We start from the raw sequence: 19,971 nt of genomic DNA on the forward strand, positions 1-19,971 counted from the left end.
CCCAACCCACCTCCCTCCAGCAATCACCAGTTAGTTCTCTGTGTTTAAGAGTCTGGGTTTTTTTGTTTTGTTTTGTTTTGGTTTGTTTGTCTGACTTATCTTAAATTCCACATACGCTTAAAGTTGTATGTTATTTTTCTCTGTTTGACTTATCTCACTTAGCATTATACCCTCTAGGTCCATCCAAATTATCACAAATGACAAGATCTCATTCTTTTCTATGGCTCAGTAATATTCCATTGTATATATATGTACCAGATCTTCTTTATCCATTCAGTCTATCAGTGGACACTTGGGTTCTTTCCTTATCTTGGCTATTGTAAATAGCGCTACAATAAATAAAAGAGGTGAATATATCTTTTCAAATTGTTTTCGTTTTCTTTGGGGAAATACCCAGTACCGCAATTACTGGATAATACGGTAATTCCTTTTCCTCCACATCCTTGTCAACACTTGTTCTGTCTTTTTGATTTAGTCATTCTGACAGGGGTAAGGTGATATCCGTTTTTTTTTTTTTTTTTTTTTAATGTTCAAATAGCGTATCATGAAACACAAATGTACTATATTTATAGAAGATATTTTTTACTTTAGAAACATTTTTATTATTTCAAGTATTTAATTAGTTAACATACAGTGTGATATTAGTTTCTTGTGTACAATATAGTGATTCAACACTTCCATACATCACCTTGTGTTCATCACAAGTGCACTCCTTAATGCCTATCACCTATTGCACCCATCCCCCACCTACCTACCCTCTGGTAGTCATCAGTTTGTTCTCTACAATTAAGAATTTGTCTCTCGATCTCTTATTTTTTTTCCCTTTGCTTTTTTTGTTTCTTAAACTCCACATATGAGTGGAACCATGTGGTATTTGTCTTTCTCTGACCATATATACTCTCTAGCTCCACTCATGTCATAGCAAATGGCAAGGTTTATGGCTGAGTAATATTCTATTGTACATAAATACTTCTTTATCCATTCATCTATCGATGGACACTTGGGCTGCTTCCATAATTTGGCTACTGTAAATAATGCTATAATAAACTTAGGGGTACATATATCTTTTTGAATTAGTGTTTTCATATTCTTTGGGTTAATACCCTGTAGTGGAATTACTGGATATGGCAATTCTTTTTAATTTCTTGAGAAGTCTCCATACAGTCATACAGTGGTTGCACCACTTTGCCTTCCCACCAAGAGTGCACAAGGATTCCTTTTGCTCCACATCTTTGTCAACGCTTGTTTCTTAGATTTTTGATTTGAGTCATTCTGACAGGTGTGAGGTGCTATCTCATCGTGGTTTTGATTTGCATTTCCCTGATGACTAGTGATACTGGAAGTCCTTCCAAATGTTTGTTGGCCATCTGTAGATCTTCTTTGGAAAAATGTTCATGTCTTCTGACCATTTTTTAATTGGATTACTTGGGGTTTTGTTTTGTTTTCTGGTGCTGAGTCATATAAGTTCTTTCTTTATGTATTTTGGATACTTACCCTTTATCGGATATGTCATTTGCAAATATCTTCTCTCATTCTATAGGTTGTCCTTTAGTTTTGTTGTTTCCTATGCTGTACGGGTTTTGTTTTTTGTTGTTTTTGTTTTTTTTTATGTAGTCTCAGTATTTTATCTTTGCCTTTGTTTCCCTTCTCTCGGGAGACATATCCAGAAAAATGTGGCTACAGCCAATTTCAGAGAAATTACTACTGGTTCTCTCTTCTAGGATTCTTGTGGTTTCAGGTCTCATATTAGACCTCTAACCTATTTTGAGGTTTTTTTTCTGTGTGTGTGGTGTAAGAAAGTGGGCCAGTTCATTCTTTTGCATGTCTTCCCAACACCATCTGTTTTTCCCCTTGCATATTCTTGCCTCCTTTTAGAAGATTGACTATATAAGCATGGGTTTATTTCTGGGCTCTCTATTCTGTTCTATTGATTTACGTGTCCATTTTTGGGCCAATACCATACTGCTTTACTACAACTTTGTAGTATTTCTTGATATCTGGGATTGTGATACCTCCAGTTTTGTTCTTCTTTTTCAAGATTGCTTTGTCTATTCGGGGTCTTTTGTGGTCCCATACAAATTTGGGATTTGTTCTAGTTCCATGAAAAATGCTTTGGTATTTTGATAGGGATTGCATTAAATCTGTAGATTGCTTTGGCTAGTATGAACATTTTAACAATATTTGTTCTTCCCTCTATGACCAGGGAATATTTCTCCATTTGTTTGTGTCAATTTCTTTTGTCAATGTTTAATAGTTTTCAGAGTACAGGTCTTTCACCTCCTTAGTGAAGTTTATTCCTACATATTTTATTATTTTTAGTACAATTGTAAATAGGATTATTTTCTTAATTTCTTTCTGCTATTTCATTATTAGTGTATAGAACTGTAACAGATTTCTTTATATTAATTTTCTATCCTGCAACTTTACTGAATTCATTTATCAGTTCTAGGAGTTTTTTGGTAGAATCTTTAGGGTTTTCTTTATATAGCATTATGTCATCTGCAAATAGTGAAAGTTTTATTTCTTCCTTACCAATTTGGATGCCTTTTCTTTTTGTCTGATCGCTATGGCTAGGACTTCCAGTACTATGTTGAATAAAAGTGGTGAAAGTGAACATCTTTGCCTTGTTCCTGATGTTAGAAGAAAAGCTCTCAGTTTTTTCACCATTGAGTATCATGTGGGTTTTGGGTTTTTCATATATGGCCTTTATTATGTTGAGGCATGTGCCCTCTAAATCTTTGTTGAGAGTTTTTATCATGAATGGATGTTGTACTTTGCCAAATGCTTTTTTTTCATCTGTTGAGATGATCATATGGTTTTTATCCTTTTTCTTGTTAATGTGATGTATTATGTTGATTAATTTGTGAATATTGAGCCACCCTTGCATCCTTAGAATAAATCCCACCTGATCATGGTGAATGACTTTCTAAATATATTTTTTATTTGGTTTGAGGATATTTTGTTGAGGATTTTTTGCATCTATGTTCATCAGAGATACTTGCCTGTAGTTTTCTCTTTTTGTGGTGTCTTTGTCTGATTTTGGTATCAGGGTAATGCTGGCCTTGTAAAATGAATTTGGAAGCTTTCTTTCCTCTTCTATTTTTTGGAATAGTTTGAAAAGAGTAGGTATTAACTCTTCTTTAAATGTTTGGTAGAATTCACCTGTGAAGCCATCTGGTCCTAAACTTTTGTTAGTTTCTTGACTACTAATTCAATTTCATTGCTAGTAATTGGTATGTTCAAATTTTATATTTCTTCCTGACTTAGTTTTAAGTTACATATTTCTAGGAATTTATCCATTTCTTCTCCATTTCTTCTAAGTTGTCCAGTTTGTTGGTATATAATTTTTCATAATATTCTCTTAAAATAATTTCTATGGTCAGTTGTTCTTTCTCTTCCTTCATTTCTGACTTTGAGTCCTTTTTTTTTTTTTTTTTTTTTTCCCCTTGATGGGTCTGGCTAAAGGTTTATCAATTGTTTGTTTACCTTTTCAAAGAACCACCTCCTGGTTTCTTTTTTCTTTTTTTTTTATCTTTTTCATTTATTTCTGCTCTGATCTTTATGATTTCCTTTCTTCTACTGGCTTTGGACTTTTTTGTTCTTCTCTTTCTAGCTTCTTTAGAAGCTAGCATAAAAATAACATACCATGGGGAAGCATGCTCAAATGATTTTTTCTGACAGATGCGTGAAGACTGAAAGGAAGGGATGGAAAAACATTTACCATACAAATGGAAATTAAAAGAAAGCTGGGGTAGTAGTATTTATATTGGACAAAATAGACTTTAAAGACTATAACAAGAGACAAAGAATGCTATATAAGGGAATGGTCTAAGAAGAGGATATAACAGTTGTAAAAATCTATGCAACCAAGATAGGAGCACCTTAATACATAAAGCAACTATTAACAGACATAAGGGGAAAAAAATTGACAGTAATACAATAATGGTAGGGGACTTTAACACCCCACTTATATCAATGGATAGATTATCCAGGCAGAAAATCAGCAAGGAAACAGTGGCTTTGAATGACACGTTAAACCAAGTGGACCTAACATATATACAGAGCATTCCATCCAAAAACAACAGGATACACATTCTTTTTAGGTACACATGGAACTTTCTCCAGGATAGATGTGTTAGGCCACAAAACAAGTCTTAATGAATTCAAAAAGACTGAGATCATATGATACATCTTTTCTGACCACAGTGGTTATGCAATTAGAAATCAATCACAAGAAAAAAAATCTGGAAAAAACACAAATACATAGAGGCTAAATAAAATGTTACTAAACAAAGAATGGTTGAACCATGACATCAAAGAAGAAATTAAAGGGGCACCTGGGTGGCTCAGTTGGTTAAGTGTCCGACTTCAGCTCAGGTCATGATCTCGCAGTTTGTGAGTTCAAGCCCCATGATGGGCTCTGAGCCCATCATGTCAGCTGTGCTGACAGCTCAGAGCCTGGAACCTGCTTCAGAATCTGACTCCCTCTCTCTTTGCCCCTCCCCCACTCATGCTCTGTCTCAAAAAATAAATACACACTAAAAATATTTTTTTAAAGGAAATTAAAAAATACATGGAGACATATGAAAATGACAAACAAAATCTTTGGGATGCAGTAAGAGCTATTCTAAGAGGCAAGTTTATAGCAATACAGGCCTACCTCAAGAAACAAGAAGCTCCATTACATTCACAGTACTATGTTTTTTACAGATTGAGGGTTTGTGGCAACTCTCTGCCAGGCAAGTCAGTCAGTGCCATTTTCCAACAACATTTGCTCGCTTTGTGTCTCTGTATCATGTTTTGGTAAATCTTGCAATATTTCAAACTTTTTCATTATTATTATATTTGTTATGATGATCTGTGATCGATGATTATAATTTGCTGAAAGCCCAGATGATGGTTAGCATTTTTTAGCAATATTTTTAATTAAGATATATACATTGTTTCTTTAGGCATGATGCTATTGCACACTTAATAGACTACAGTATAGTGTAAACATAACATTCATATGCACTGGGAAACGAAAATACTCATTTGACTTGCTTTATTGTGACATTTACTTTATCACAGTGGTCTGGAGCCAAACCCACAATATCTCAGAGGTGTGCTTGTACCATTGAGCCTCTTTCCTTTGCTTCCAAAATGATTCAATTACTAATTATATCCCCTGCTTCTACATTCTCAGTACATTCAGACTTTAACCCTTTTAATAATCTAGCTCCTCTTCCCCTGACTCTGAGAAGCACCATTGTTTTGCTAATGGATAAATAAATCCAATGGTTTATTCTCATTCCTCATTCTCCTCTCCTTTTCTATGGCACATGACATGACTAATACCCTTTTCATGAAAAGAACACTTCCCCCTCCTTGGTTTACAGATAAAGGACTGTTTGGTTTTCATTTTCTCTGCAAGTTTCTTAGTTTTCTTTCACTAGCTCTTCTTACCCCTTAAAAGTAGATGTTCCTGAAGATTCTATATTTAGATTTCTTACAGTACCATACCTATCATTATTAATTGTAGCTCTATCTAGGTTACCCTGGCAGAGAAGTTATAATCCTGTCACTAGCCCCAAAATCCTTGGATCCTGAATTTTCAACTGACTTCCAGACTCCTAACTGCTTTATCAAAATCTCAAACTTGGCACACCCAAAACTCCAGTCTTTTCCCCCTTGTCTCCAAAACCAGCTCCTCCTCCTCCTGGCTTCCCGTTTCTATGGATGTCAATTACCCAGATTCACACTTCAGAATGGTCCTTGATTTTCTCTCTCCCTTACTTCCTCCTATTTCAATCCTATTAACAGATACCAAGTCATATAAGTTCTACCTGTTCTGTTTCCCAGGCCATGCCGTTATTGCTTCACCCTGCATTACTATAAATAAATAATCTCTCCAATTCAATCCATTATTTGGTACACTAATACCTGATTAAGTTTCTGAACATTCAGCTTCATCATTCTATGGCTTAAAAAGTACTTATCAGAAGTACCTCACTACATAGAGATTTAAGAATAAAATTTTCTCCTTGTATTTCAAAGTCCTATATAATCTGACTTCAACTTTTCCAACACTATTTCCCACTACTCTTCTGCACATTCCCTACTCAACAGCCAAACTGTAATTCTTAAAGATCCTGCCTTAAGAACAATTTCTTGAATTCCAAGTATCAAAGCCTCCTACATCACAGACTGCCACTTCTATCCTTTCCTGTTTTGTTTTTTTTTTTAATTTCTCCAAATTTGAAAGAGCAGAAGCTCAAAGCAAGTTCGTCAAACATCTTTGCTATATATACTTTCTCCCTAGGAACATATATATGCTAATGATCTCTAAATGTATCTCTAGCTCACCTAGCTCCCAGAACTTCAGACTGAAATATCCAACTGTCTCTTCAACATCTTCATATAGATGTCAGATATCTCAAACTTGATGTGCCCAAACTTGAACTCCAATTTCCTTTTGCAGTCTGACTTCGATAAATAGCAATTCCTTTAGTGCAGTTACTTAGGCCAAAATCCTTGGAGTCACCTTTGGTTCCTCTTTCTCCCACAACCAATTCATTAGCAAATCCTATTGGCTTCATAGTATATCCAGAGTCTGACCATAGCTCACCAATTTCACTGCTTCTATTTTGGTCCACACTACTGTAGCTCTTACCTGGATTATTTGAAATAGCTTCCTAGTGGGAAACTTCACTACTTGCCCTTATCCCCTTCAGTATAGTCTCAAAGCAACAGAGAATATTAGTGTTAGAATGGAAGGCAGACTACGTCACCCCCTCTGCTTAAAATACTCCAGTGGCTTCCTTGCTCACTCTCAAAGCAAATACCTAACCCTTTAAACTAATCCACAAGGCTTGACTTGACTGGCATCCCATCCCACCAGCCTCCGTCCTCCACAGATCTCCTCTTACTTGCTCTAACTTGCTGTTCCTCAACACATCAAGCAGGTTTTGCATCTGCTATTTCCTCTGCATAGATGACCTTCCCCCTTACTGGGTATCATCAGAATATTGTCCCTCAATTCTTGCATTTCTGATCACATGTCATCTTTCCAGGGAGAATTTCCCTGCCCACCCTGAAACTCCACATCTCTTCCCGTGTCGTTTTCTCCACAGCCCTTGCACGGTTAGCTGTTGCCACAGTAAAAATAGTAAAAGCCCATCCCCAAACTAAATGGCTTCAGACAGCTATTCTCATGAATCTGTGGGTCAGCTGGGACAGCTGTGCTTCGTGTGTGTTTATTCTGGGACTCGGCAGTGACAATGACAGAAGCACAAGAAGGCAAGCAGGAACACACGGAACCCCTTAAGCTTAGATTCAGAGTTACACAAGGGCACTTCTGTCCCATTCTGCTGGCCAAAAGTCAAGGAGCAGGAACATCTCAACAACCCTTTCAGTGGGAGGAGATGCAGACGAAGTAACATGGCAAAGAGTGTGAGTATAGGACGGGATGAAGAACTGAGCTCAATGAAACAAGCTGCTACATCATGCAACATCATCTGACAATCCCATATGTTTACTTATTTGTTCACACTATGTTCTCACTAGCTACTGCAAAAGGGTAGAAACTCCGATTCATTCACTACTTTGTTCCGAGTGACTGAAACTGAGCCTACACATGTAAGATACTTGATAAATATATTGAATGGACAAATTTACCACTGATGCAGTCATTCAATATGCCTACTATATACCAGAAGCTATGCTATATGCTAAAGATAGTGAATAAAGCACATGGCAATTGTCCTTAAGACAAGGTAATATCTAGTGAGGAGGCAGGTGTAGGCAATTATTAACAATGATACACACTAATAATAAAAAATTAGCAAACAATTATTGAGCACCTATGTAACAGGCATTGTTCTAAGAGGTATAGATAAATTAATTTAATCTCAACAATTTTATGAGGTGGGTACTATTACCCAGTTTTATAAAGGAGGAAAGACAGGTACACAGAACTTAAATAAATCATCCAAGGTCGCACAGTTAGTAAATGTTGGGGCCAGAATTCAAATACAAATGGCCTGGTTCAGAACCAATATGCTGCATGCCTCAACAAGACAGGTGCTAGTCAGAGATGCTGTGGAAGCAAAGAGGTACACACACCTAACTCAATTAGGAGGCTAGAAAAGCCAGCCTCTCCCAAAAAGTTTAAATTTTCTTATCGGGAACTATCTTATTTTATCAACCTACAATCAATGTAAGGCACACCTCAAGTTCAGATATAAAAAAATGTGAAAAAATGGCCAATGACAATTTTATGTCTGATTATAAAATGCACGCTGGTTTTACAAATCAAAATGCGCAAAAAATGTGTGTGTTCTCTTGCTGTCGGCTTCCTCTCTACACATGCGCACACACACTCACACACATATGTATTTCTGCTGCCATATATGCTAAGTTAGTCTTGTCTTTTTTAGATTTGGTTTAATATTCAACGACATGACTCTCCACTACGGATAAATTTTGATATCACCAAGCCCAAGCTATGGAAGTCTTTCTTTTCAAGAAGTCTTCTATATCCTGGCCTTTCCAGTGTTCAGGTATAATTCTTCTATTAACAATGTAGACTAAGAAAAGTGGGGGGTTTTAAATCATTATACTGGGTAGCCAGGTATTTTTTGACATTTAGTTCTATTTCTAGATATGCAGTTAAAAATAATGTTTCTCAAACTTACTTGAGCCCACTCACAATAAGAAATTACCACCATTATCGTGAACCAGTATATACAAATGTGGAAAAACAAATTTTGATATAATGAGCCTCAGGACATTAAAGTACCACAAAATATATTCTACTTAATTTTTTAAATGCTGGACTCAATTCACTAAATTAATCATCAGATTTCATGACTGCTATTAAAACATGAAGTCATACCACAGGGCATGAGCCACTAGTGGCTCGTAAAGTTAATTTAGAGGGTCCTGGCTGTAGTAAGATTGTCACGTAGTAAGCATGAAAATTGTTTACTAATACTTTTGTTAGCTACATGTTTATATGTGTGTGTGTATACTGAGTGTGCAGTATAAAATCTATTTTTTACTGTGATCCAGACCTTTCCAAAAAGTTTAAAAAACAGTGCTCTAGAGAAATTCTTCCATGTGTACAAGGTGACATATACAAGACTGTTTTCATAGAAAGATTCTAGCCTGAAAACTGGAGTTAGATGAGATAAAATACATATAGTACATAATGGAATCTTTTTTTTTTTTTTAATTTTTTAACGTTTATTTATTTTTGAGACAGAGACAGAGCATGAACGGGGGAGGGGCAGAGAGAGAGGGAGACACAGAACTGGAAGCAGGCTCCAGGCTCCGAGCCATCAGCCCAGAGCCCGACGCGGGGCTCGAACTCACGGAACGTGAGATTGTGACCTGAGCTGAAGTCGGACGCTTAACCGACTGAGCCACCCAGGCGCCCCCGTAATGGAATCTTTTATAGTAGTTACACGAATGAATCAATGTCAATAAATCTTATTAGCACTCTAAAAATATGTATGTTATTATCTCTAAAGGTAATGTTAAGGGAGGAAAGGCAAGCTGCATATTCACAGTATAAAACTATTGCATAAATAGACTTGTCCAATCACTATGTTGTACACCTAAAACTCATGAACATTGTGTGTCAACTATACTTTAAAAAAAAAACAAAAAACAAAAACTATTACATAAAGTTTAGAAAATACCCAAACTAAAACAACACATTGTTTGGGGATACATAGATCTGTGATAAATACATTTTATTAACTTGCCTGTTTCTACCAGGTGTGATGTAAACACCAGGAGAGCAGGGATTTTTATTCATGGCTATATACCCATCACCTGAAAAAAATGCCTGGCTCACAGTAGTTGTATGTTGAACCAAAATGCTAAAAAACAAATTCAGGTCCTCTGAATTTCTCTCTGTGATGAGAAAGGAGATGAAAATGAGAAAGAACCAAACCGCCATAATTTATTTGTGATATTGTACTTCAGGTGGGTCATGGGTACATTGGCATCCATTATACTATATCTGAAAGTCTGAGATTTCGTAACTTTTTTAAAAAGATTTAGAAAAGGATGTATAGCTATTCAAATTCAAGTTAAGTGTTTTTCTGGAATTTCTGAACTATTTCCTCTTTTATAGCCAGAAGAACTAATTTACCAGCGCACAGACAAAGCGGCCGCAGCTGAGCTACAAGACAGGTCGTACAATACCCATAAATCCACATGCAATCGGTCACTAGGAGTGTAATCCCAAATTAAACAATTCTCAGCCTGGATCCATAATCTGAGCAGTTAAACTTTAGTTCATGTTTATAGACAGATACCAAATACAGATGTGATCTCTAAATGCCACAGCCCAAAGGGCGGATGGAACAAACAGAAGTGAGCTCCAGCAATGACAGGTAGTTTTCCAAAACTTTACCTCAGATTAGAGTTCAGCATCATGTTGTTATGGTTCCTGTTCAGACATGTCATAATCCTCAACTTAAAATATGCCTCTTTTGTCCAATAGTGGCTTACTGAACTGCAGCTAGTTTATAAAGCGAACACATGGGGAAGGCTGGTCTCTATGAGATTTAAGTATATTAAGTCCCCATAATCCTCATAACCCTGTAACACAAAACGTACTCTTCCAGTTTTGCAAATGTGGAAACTGAGGTTCAGAGAGGTCAGCATACTTGTTAAGTGTTAGAGGGGGCTTCTGTGCCCAGCCAGGTCTTTCTGATTTCAAAGCCTGTGTGCTCTTTCTAGTGTATCAAGCTGTGTGAAGAGCAGCATGTCAAACACACAAGAATAACTGTGACCCTTTTTAAGTTATTACGACTAGAAGACACCAATTTATTCTCAATTTCAAGTCTATATAAAGCCTTACTGGAGACCCCCACCTAGAGCAACTAACTCCCCCCAAAAGTCTTTTTTGTTTCTTCTGATGGTTTCAGGATACTGTATTAATTAGACCCACATCATTTATTCTTCCAATACTGATGAAGTGTGTGGCAATTCACCCATACTCTCTTGCTCGGGCCATCTTGAAACCCAGAATGAAAATATGTATAATGTGCCAAACAAAAAGTGGATCCTACAGCTACTGACTGAGCAGTGGGGAGCTGGCTGATTCCCTAAATCTGTGTTTGGTTAGGGATACACAGGAGGCTTTAGAATTGACAGGGTTTTGACTCAAACCCCAGCTCCCTTGCCATTGTCAAGTCACTTATCCTACTTCAAACTGTCCCCAGGTAAGTAAAATCCACCCATAGAGTCACTGTTAGGATTAATGTTTATTAACTTTTGAGAGAGAGAGCATGAGTGGGACAGGGGCAGAGAGACAGGGAGACACAGAATCCCAAGCAGGTACCAGGCTCCAGCTGTCAGCACAGAGCCCGACGTGGGTTTCGAACTCACGGATTGTGAAATCACGACCTGAACCGAAGTCAGATGCTTAACCAAGCCACCAAGGTGCCCCCAAGTCACTGTTAGGATTAAAAAAAAAAAAAAAAAAAAAAAAAGCATTTTGCACAGTACCTGGTTAAAAAAAAAAGCCTCAATAAATGGTAGCTATTTTCCTTTATTCTGTGTTTGAAACTTAATTTTTGATATCCTGCTTTATAGCTAATATGACAGGTACTGGACCCACAGGATATAAAGCTTAGTGAGGATGGCTTTTCTGAAAACAGTTTCGAGGCAATCTAGGAAAACAATACTCATCAACAGAAATCACAGCACAGGGTAAAGAATCAACACGCGGCATTAACAGCCCTACAGAGAGTTAAGGCTTTCAACATAAATGTGCCTAGTGAATGACCCTGTCACCTGAATCCCCACCGTATACAAGCTGTACCTTTGCTGACAGAATCCAATCAGCAAAAGATGGAGCTTCTTTTTTATAAACAGGATTGAAAAAATACTCAAAGAGAAAATCATGGACTGGCGGCCACGGCATCTGACCAGGTGGAACAGGTACTGCACCTCCGCGCTACGACACTTCCTGCCTCTGTTAGAGAGAAGCCGAGGAGAGGACGTGGAAGACGACCACAGAGGAGAGCTGCTCAAGCAGCTGGGAGACTACCGGGTAAGTGCAATGGCTCTAAACTGAGCCTGTGGACTGCATTTCAAATTGGAAATTGCTTGGTAATGGATTTTTGGAATCAAAATGCTGACTCTGCTCTCCAAAGCACATAGATGTAGCAGCATAGGCTAAAGGATGTAATTAAAAGTTCACATCTTAGTAATTAAGCTATTATTAAACAGCAAAATGCCTCTAGACACTGAAAATGCTAAGAGAGTAATGCAATGAAAAATACCTTAAATAAAATGCATTCAAAAGTCTTGAATACAATTAAAATATCTGGCTAAATCCTATTAGGCTCAACTGTGCATAAAAGTGAAACCAACCAGGGGCGCCTGGGTGGCTCAGTCGATTAAATGTCCGACTTCGGCTCAGGTCATGATCTCGCGGTCCGTGAGTTCAAGCCCCGCATCGGGCTCTGTGCTGACAGCTCAGAGCCTGCAGCCTGCTTCAGATTCTGTGTCTCCCTCTCTGCCCCTCCCCCACTTGTGCTCTGTCTCTCTCAAAATTAAATTTAAAAAAAATTTTTAAAAAGGAAAATTCTCATTATACGTGTGCCTTCCTGCCTGTCAGTAGTGCTGTGTTCACATCCTACAGCCAGATAATAAAACCTAGAAAGCAGTCTCAAACTAAGACAGTAAGCCTTGTTGGCTGAACAGCGTGACGTCAAGTTCGACATTTAATTCTATTCATGGACTAAAACTAGCTTTTCAGCGAGGCTGTCTTCAAAGAACAAAACACGTAATTCAGTCTTGGGCAATGAAAAGAATTCACTGGCTTATTTAAGTCACAGTATCAGAGTGCACCAGACTTCTTGAAGTCTTTCCACCCTGCCCTCCACCGCGCAGCGGTGTTGGGCTCGCTGTTTTCATGGTATCCAATAGCGGAACAGCTCCAGGGCAGGACTCACGTCTGCACACACACTGTGCAGAGCAGGCGAGAGCATCTGTGTGCCATTATTCCTATCCAGTTTCCTGAGACTCACTTTGACAGATCAGTCAGCGTGGCCACAGAGAGAGTTGATTAGCTGCATCCAGGTCCCTGGAAATACATGGGTTACCACACAAACTCGGGGCTATCAGGCAGAGGGAAAGGAAGTGGAGGGTGGCTGGGTGTTAACAGCTGTCTTATACACCAGTATACTAGCAACTAAACAAAAGAGCCATCTGGCCCCTCTCCATTTTATGTATTGCTAATATATAGTTGAATAGAAGAGCAGAACTAAACAAGTGACTTTGAGACGCAGGAGAAGACAAGAGAATTAAGAATTGCGTTATGTTTACAGGAAGAAAAAATATAATGAAATCTTCAAGCTTCACTAATGACCACAAATCTTGGTTGTGTTTTTTTCCTTCAGTTCTCTGGATTTCCCCTTCACATGCCCTATTCTGAACTGAAGCCTTTAATTGAAGCAGTATATAGCACTGGAGTACATAATATTGATGTTCCTAATGTTGAATTTGCTTTAGCTGTATATATCCACCCATACCCCAAAAATGTTTTGTCTGTTTGGATCTATGTTGCCTCTCTCATACGCAACAGGTAACTTTTTTCATCGTATACTTTTTATATCATGTAGAAACTATTTCATAGGACAATAATCTTAAGTGATACTCATCACATCAGAAGGAAGAAATTATTTGTAAATAATGAAATAAAATGATCGTTTTCAAAATAAATGTTTTTATTTAGTAGTCTGTCTTGCCTTCTGCCACCCTGACCCTCAATTCAATTCAGGCTACCCACAGTTCCCCTCACACTAATAGGCTTCCTACCTATGCCACTGTGCTTACCTTCCACTTGGAAAGCCCTTCCTCTTTGCCTGTCCAGCAGAATACCATTACACTTTTAAGATCCAGCAAAACAACACAACTTTTCTGGGGGAAAGAGGAACAACTTTGCAATACGGAGTTTTTATGTTTAATGCCAAATACCTTAAGACCTTATCCTACAGAAATACTGAGCAAACATGCACAAGTACACAAATGTGCACACACGTACACGCACACACACACTCCTACTGAAGCAATATAGTATTTTAGGGGGGAAAAAAGAAATATACTTAAACATGCACCAAAAGGGAAGCCATTTAAGAAATTAAGACATGGCTATGGACCGAACGTTTGTGATCCCACAAAATTCCTGTCTTGAAACCCAAATCCCCTATGTAATGGTATTTGGAGATAGGTCCTCTGGGAGGTTACGAGAGTGGAGGCCCTGTGTTGGGATGAACACCATCATGAGAGAGGAGAGAGTCTGCTTCCTTTCTTTAGACCATGTGTGGATACAATGAGAAGAGGGCGGTCTGCACACCAGAAAAACAGCCCTTACCAGAAACCAGATCTGCCAGCACCTTAACTAAGCCTGGACTTCCCAGCCTCCAGATATATGAGAAATAAATGTTGTTTAAGCCACCCACCACTGTTATAACAACCCAAACAGACTAAGACAGACACAGACACTACTATAGTAAGCCATTAAAAGGATTAAAGGTAGGAGTGCTTGGGTGGCTTAGTCTGTGAAGCATCAGACTTCAGCTCAGGTCATGATCTCCCAGTTCACGAGTTGAAGCTCTGCATCAGGCTCTCTGCTGTCAGCACAGAGTGCGCTTCAGATCCTTGGTCTCCCTCTGTCTCTGCCCCAGCCCTGCTTGCACTCTCTCTCTCTCAAAAATAAACATTAAGGGGCAACGGGGTGGCTCAGTTGGTTGAGCACCTGACTTCGGCTATCTGACTTTGGCTCAGGTCAGGATCTCGCATTCTGGGAGTTCGAGCCCCATGTGGGGTCTGCGCTGACAGCTCAGAGCCTGCAGACTGCTTCGGGTTCTGTCTCCCTCTCTCTGTCCCTCCCCAGCTTGTGCACATGCACTCTCTCTCTAAAACTAAATAAACTTTAAAAAATTTTTAACAAAAATTAAAAACATTTAAAAAAAATTTTTTAAGGTATTAAATGTATGTGCTAACATGGAAAGATGTACACAAAACAGAAATACATAAAGCAGGATTTCTCAGCAGAAGCACTACTGACATTCTTGGCCAAGTAGTGTGTGGCTGCGGAGGGCGGACCTGTTCATCAGAGGATGTTTAGCAGCACCCCTGAGCCCTCCCCACTAGATGCCAGTTGTATCCCTTCCTGCCAACTCTGCCAAGACGTGACAACCAAACATATTTCCAGATGTTGTGTAATGTCCTCTGTGGGATCAACTGCCTCCAGTTGAGAACCAGTGATGAGCTGGAATCACTTAAAAAAAAATAAAAATAAAAATAAAGAGGGACCAATTAAGGAAAAACTTTCACCTTTTGCTTTACTCCCTTATGCCTTCCTCTATCAAATTATATCACAATTATGTATTTACAGGCCCCTGATAACTCAACTATGAACTCTTAAGGGAGAGTTCAAAGACTGACCCCTAACAGTCATTACCAGGGTAATCCACGGACAAGTTAACCTCTCTGCTACTTATTTTCCCCATAAGATCAAAATGATCACATGACTTACTTCGTCGCACTGTTTAAACAAGTCAGTATATGTAAGTATAGGTACTTAAAACACCACCCAGCACTGACTGAGCACCTGATGTCAGGCACCCCAAGGCATTTTACATCAACTTGTATTTTATTCTAAGAATGAACAGTCCCAATAATTTGTGAAATCAATTACAAAACCCAAGGTAAATGTAAAACAAGTATATATAGTGTTTCATCAAATACTAAATAAGTATCCCCTGAAGTTAATGTATAAAAATTAGATATAACTCATGTTGTCTATCTCCCCATGCAACTAAAGGAGAGGTAGAGTAGGAAAACAGTGAGTCTCCATATAACAACGTGCTGACACACCGAAGTCCATTTAGCCCAAGACTGCCAAGGCCTATTTAATGGTTTGCTAATATCAAGAAGCACAGGACAAAGGGAGACACCTCAATTACCTGGTACCCCTGAGGAAATTAGCCGCTCAAATTAATTAACTGAAAAGGAGAACATTTAAGTCAAGTTCTGCAACAATGAATCATGATTTTTTCCCTGTAAGTGTTATCAAAATTTCTCCTCCCCAAATAGTATACTGTTCTGTGGTTACATGGAGGATAAACTTTACTCATCACTTGATTACTCAGGGCCAGGAGTCCAGATGAGTAATTTTACTTACGATTCATGTAAATACAGACGAGATGCAGTTGGGGTTGGATGGACTCACTCCAGAAGAATTCTCGTAGTTTGTTTTACTGAAATGGTCCCTGATGGGAACTGCTCAAATCAGGTTTATTAAACACTTAAGGAAATAAAAATACAGTAACTACAAGAGAATCAACCTTACAAAATAAAACTTCAGATCCTGTAAGTGCTAAGCTCAGATTTCCTTTCAAGCTAAGGGAATCAAGAAGTCACTTCTTTGTGCTTAGGCCAGACCTTTAAAGGAGGTGACCAGGTGCCACGGAACCACCTAAGAGGTACAAGCTCAAACAAGTAAGATGGTCTGCTTACACAGCTGTCTTTTCCCACATGCAAGAAACATTTTGCAAGTGTCAACTGTGACACAAGGAGAGAACCCTGACAAGAGGGAAAACTTCGGAGTCATTATCATAGCCACGCCCCAAGAGGTGGGTCTCCCCTGCCATGTTTAATTCAAATGATAGTGAGACTTAAAAGAATGGGTGGATTTCTCATCAAATGATTCTTCCTTCATCTTTAGACAGCTGTCTAACATAGTCTTCTCTTCGCCTGAACTGAAATCTGTCTGCTGTAGTTTGTATCTTTCCTAGTCCTCCTGTCCCTCAATAAAACAAACAAAAGAACGCCTGGGACCACAAGTAACAAGACTGCAAGACTGCTTCCTCTTCCACAGACTTGCACGTATTTCCAACAGCAGATGGATGGCATGCTGCCGACTGTTCTTTTTTGGACACAACATTATACAGCACATTACAGAAAACTGATTCAGGGGCGCCTGGGGAACTCAGTCAGTTAAGCGTCCAACCTCAGCTCAGGTCATGATCTCACAGTTCATTAGTTCAAGCCCCACATCGGGCTCTCTGCTGTCAGCACAGAGCTCACTTGGGATCCTCTGTCCACCCCACCCCCTCCTCTTGGCCCCTCCCCTGCTCATGCTTGCTCAAGCACTCTTTCTCTCTCAAAAATAAACATTTTGGGGCGCCTGGGTGGCTCAGTCGGTTAAGCGGCCGACTTCGGCTCAGGTCATGATCTCGCGGTCCGTGAGTTCAAGCCCCGCGTCGGGCTCTGTGCTGACAGCCCAGAGCCTGGAGCCTGTTTCAGATTCTGTGTCTCCCTCTCTCTGACCCTCCCCCATTCATGCTTTGTCTCTGTCTCAAAAATAAAATAAATGTTAAAAAAAAAAATTTAAAAAAAAATAAAATAAATAAACATTTTTTAAAAAACTGATTCAGTATGTGTTTTTCTGAATGATAGGTTCCCACTCCCACTGTCTTTTCACACAGCAATGGAGATAGACATACACAAATTCTGGCTACTGCACAAATAATTTCAAAAAAGACCATTCAGCTAAACAAAATTAGGTATCTGTCTAAAACTGCCAGGATCATGACTTCATGGGAGCTCAAAACAAAATATTTAATCTTATTTTACACTAATGTAAATGTGAATTGAGATTTCTAATAAAATCAAAACACCAAAAAATTATTTGGTAAAGTCCTCAAAGTAAATTTTATTGATACATTTCTTCAAAGGATTGTGGAATTTTTAAAAATCCCTTCCAAATTTGACAATTTAGGGACAGTGGTAGGAACCAGGAGTATCTGAAGAAAGCAAATACAAATACATTGGTGCTTTGCTAGCTCACTGAGCTAACACAAAGAAGCCAATTTATTCTATTATCTTAAGGAACCTTATATATGGGTATGTTTGAATTGGCCCTCTGAGAATTGTTCAAATAAAGGAAACATGGGGAAAAAAAGACTGGTTTTCAAAATGTGCTATCTTTGAAAATAAAACTTCAGAAATGTATGTTTGAAAGGATCTGCAAAGCTTGGTACAGTGTTTATATATAAAGAGAACCAATAACCCCCATTGACTTTAAAACTCAAATTAATCTAAAAAATACTTCAAATGGCATGGCATTAGTGACATTCTTTTCAAAGCATTCCATTTAAAGAAAACCAATAAAACTGTTCTCACCCTAATGAAAAGATCTAATCCCTTTCTAAAACAAAAATATGATTGCAAGAGAAACAACACTGTACAATTCACTGGTAAGTTAAGATTTCTGAGGCTGTAAGACATGGGGCCAAAACAAGTCACACTCAAAAAGGGATGGTTAACACAAGAAATGTGCTATAAGTAAAGTGCATGAAAGGAAGCCTGCTCAGCTAAATGAAGTAGACAAAGATCAGGAGTCAAGGGTCATTCGCCAGAGCGGCAGCAGGCTCGAAAACCACACTGCAAATTCTGGCATCCGCTGGCGGTATCAGCATGAGGACCTGTATAAAAACAGAAAAGTGTGAAAGGAGGAATTTCTTAGAGATCACGTGAAAGAGCTAAGACATCTGACTTTTTTTTACTAGCAATCCATGTATAACATAGAAATAAAACGTCCCAATGATTGTATAAAAAATTAGACACAAAAATAGCCAACAGCAGTTCTACTTTAACTGGTCCAAAATCTATAGGAAAAAAAGGAAAGAAATAATTGTTTTGGCAACAATCTTACAAAATAAAAATCTAAGACAAAAAGATAACCCACAGAAGTAATGTTGTAGGGCAACTTAACAACAGATTTCTTAAACTGTCAACATCCTTCCTAGAAATATAATTAAAACAAAAACAGCCCCATCCGTAATACATCAGCTAAAGAATCCACTATTCAGCAATTACAGTAAACATTATATTCAAAACTTCAATAAACTATATAGACAGACTGAACACGTTCTCCTTATTTTTATTTAACATCTGTAGCAAAACAAATGGTGAGAGTTACGTGAAATTATCTTCCAGAATTAATATAATCAATGATTAGTTAAATAAACATATCTAAGACATAATAAAACCTGTGACTCAATTAGAAAGAAAAATAAAACACTGTGGAGTAACTAACATTTTATTCCAGTCACATTATGCTACCCAAACACTAGATAAAAGATCCATTAGGGAACACAGCCCAGAGTGAGAAATATCAAAGGAGAGATATCATGGCACATACACAAAAGTTAAGTTCTTTGAATGAATCATAGTTTTCATAAAGGCAGGCAAATGTGCAAAAGGATGTTTTAACTATACCAAAGCCTTTCAGTAGGTCTGCACCACGAACAAAACCAAAATACTTGCATTTGTTATTTGTGATATGTACAGATCATACACTATGTAATTTTATACACTATGTCAAATGGATAATTGAAAAATCACAGTATTCAGGATTGATTATCTAGTTCAACTCAGAAACATATTTCAAATAAGCTTTGTTTTGTTTTTTAAAATAGCAATCTGTTTTTTAAAGTAGCAATGCAGGGCACCTGGGTGGCTCAGTTGGTTAAGCATCCAACTCTTGATTTCGGCTCAGGTTCTTGATTTCAGGTCACAGTTCGTGAGTTCAAGCCCCATGTCTGGCTCTACACTAAAGTCCAGAGCCTGCTTGGGATTTTCTTTCTCTCTTTGCTCTCTTTCTCCAACCCCTCCCCTGCTCAAACATGTGCACACACTCTCTCGCTCTCTCTCTCAAAAGTAAATAAATGGCGCCAGGGTGGCTCAGTCGGTTAAGCATCTGACTTCGGCTCAGGTCATGATCTCATGTTTCGTGGGTTCGAGCCCCGCATCAGGCTCTGCAGTGGCAGTGTGGAGCCTGCTTGGGATTCTCTCTCTCCCTGCCCTTTGCCCACTTGCGTGCACACTCTCTCCCTTTCTCTCTCAAAATAAATAAATAAACTTTAAAGAAACATCAAAGAAACAGATGAAATA

The 19,971-nt window shown here is 38.3% G+C and overlaps 2 protein-coding genes across 3 annotated transcripts in view; one reads left to right on the forward strand and one right to left on the reverse strand.

The window, feature by feature from the left end:
• CC2D2A (coiled-coil and C2 domain containing 2A) overlaps positions 1-13,595 on the forward strand; it is a 148,732-nt gene extending 135,137 nt beyond the window's left edge. The window contains exons 34-37 of the mRNA XM_049630321.1: positions 8,418-8,540; positions 10,124-10,182; positions 11,875-12,052; positions 13,407-13,595. Of these exons, the coding sequence (XP_049486278.1) occupies positions 8,418-8,540; positions 10,124-10,182; positions 11,875-12,052; positions 13,407-13,595 (549 nt within the window). The remainder of the gene's footprint in view (positions 1-8,417; positions 8,541-10,123; positions 10,183-11,874; positions 12,053-13,406) is intronic.
• The window catches only part of FBXL5 (F-box and leucine rich repeat protein 5), a 65,347-nt gene continuing 45,880 nt past the window's right edge, over positions 505-19,971 (reverse strand). For both annotated transcript variants that reach the window (XM_049630330.1, XM_049630331.1), the window contains exon 11: positions 505-18,500. In XM_049630330.1, coding sequence (XP_049486287.1) covers positions 18,424-18,500 — 77 coding nt within the window. In that variant the 3' untranslated portion in view covers positions 505-18,423. The remainder of the gene's footprint in view (positions 18,501-19,971) is intronic.

The sequence above is a fragment of the Panthera uncia genome, chromosome B1 (assembly GCF_023721935.1).
Source record: "Panthera uncia isolate 11264 chromosome B1, Puncia_PCG_1.0, whole genome shotgun sequence".
Lineage (NCBI taxonomy): Eukaryota > Metazoa > Chordata > Mammalia > Carnivora > Felidae > Panthera > Panthera uncia.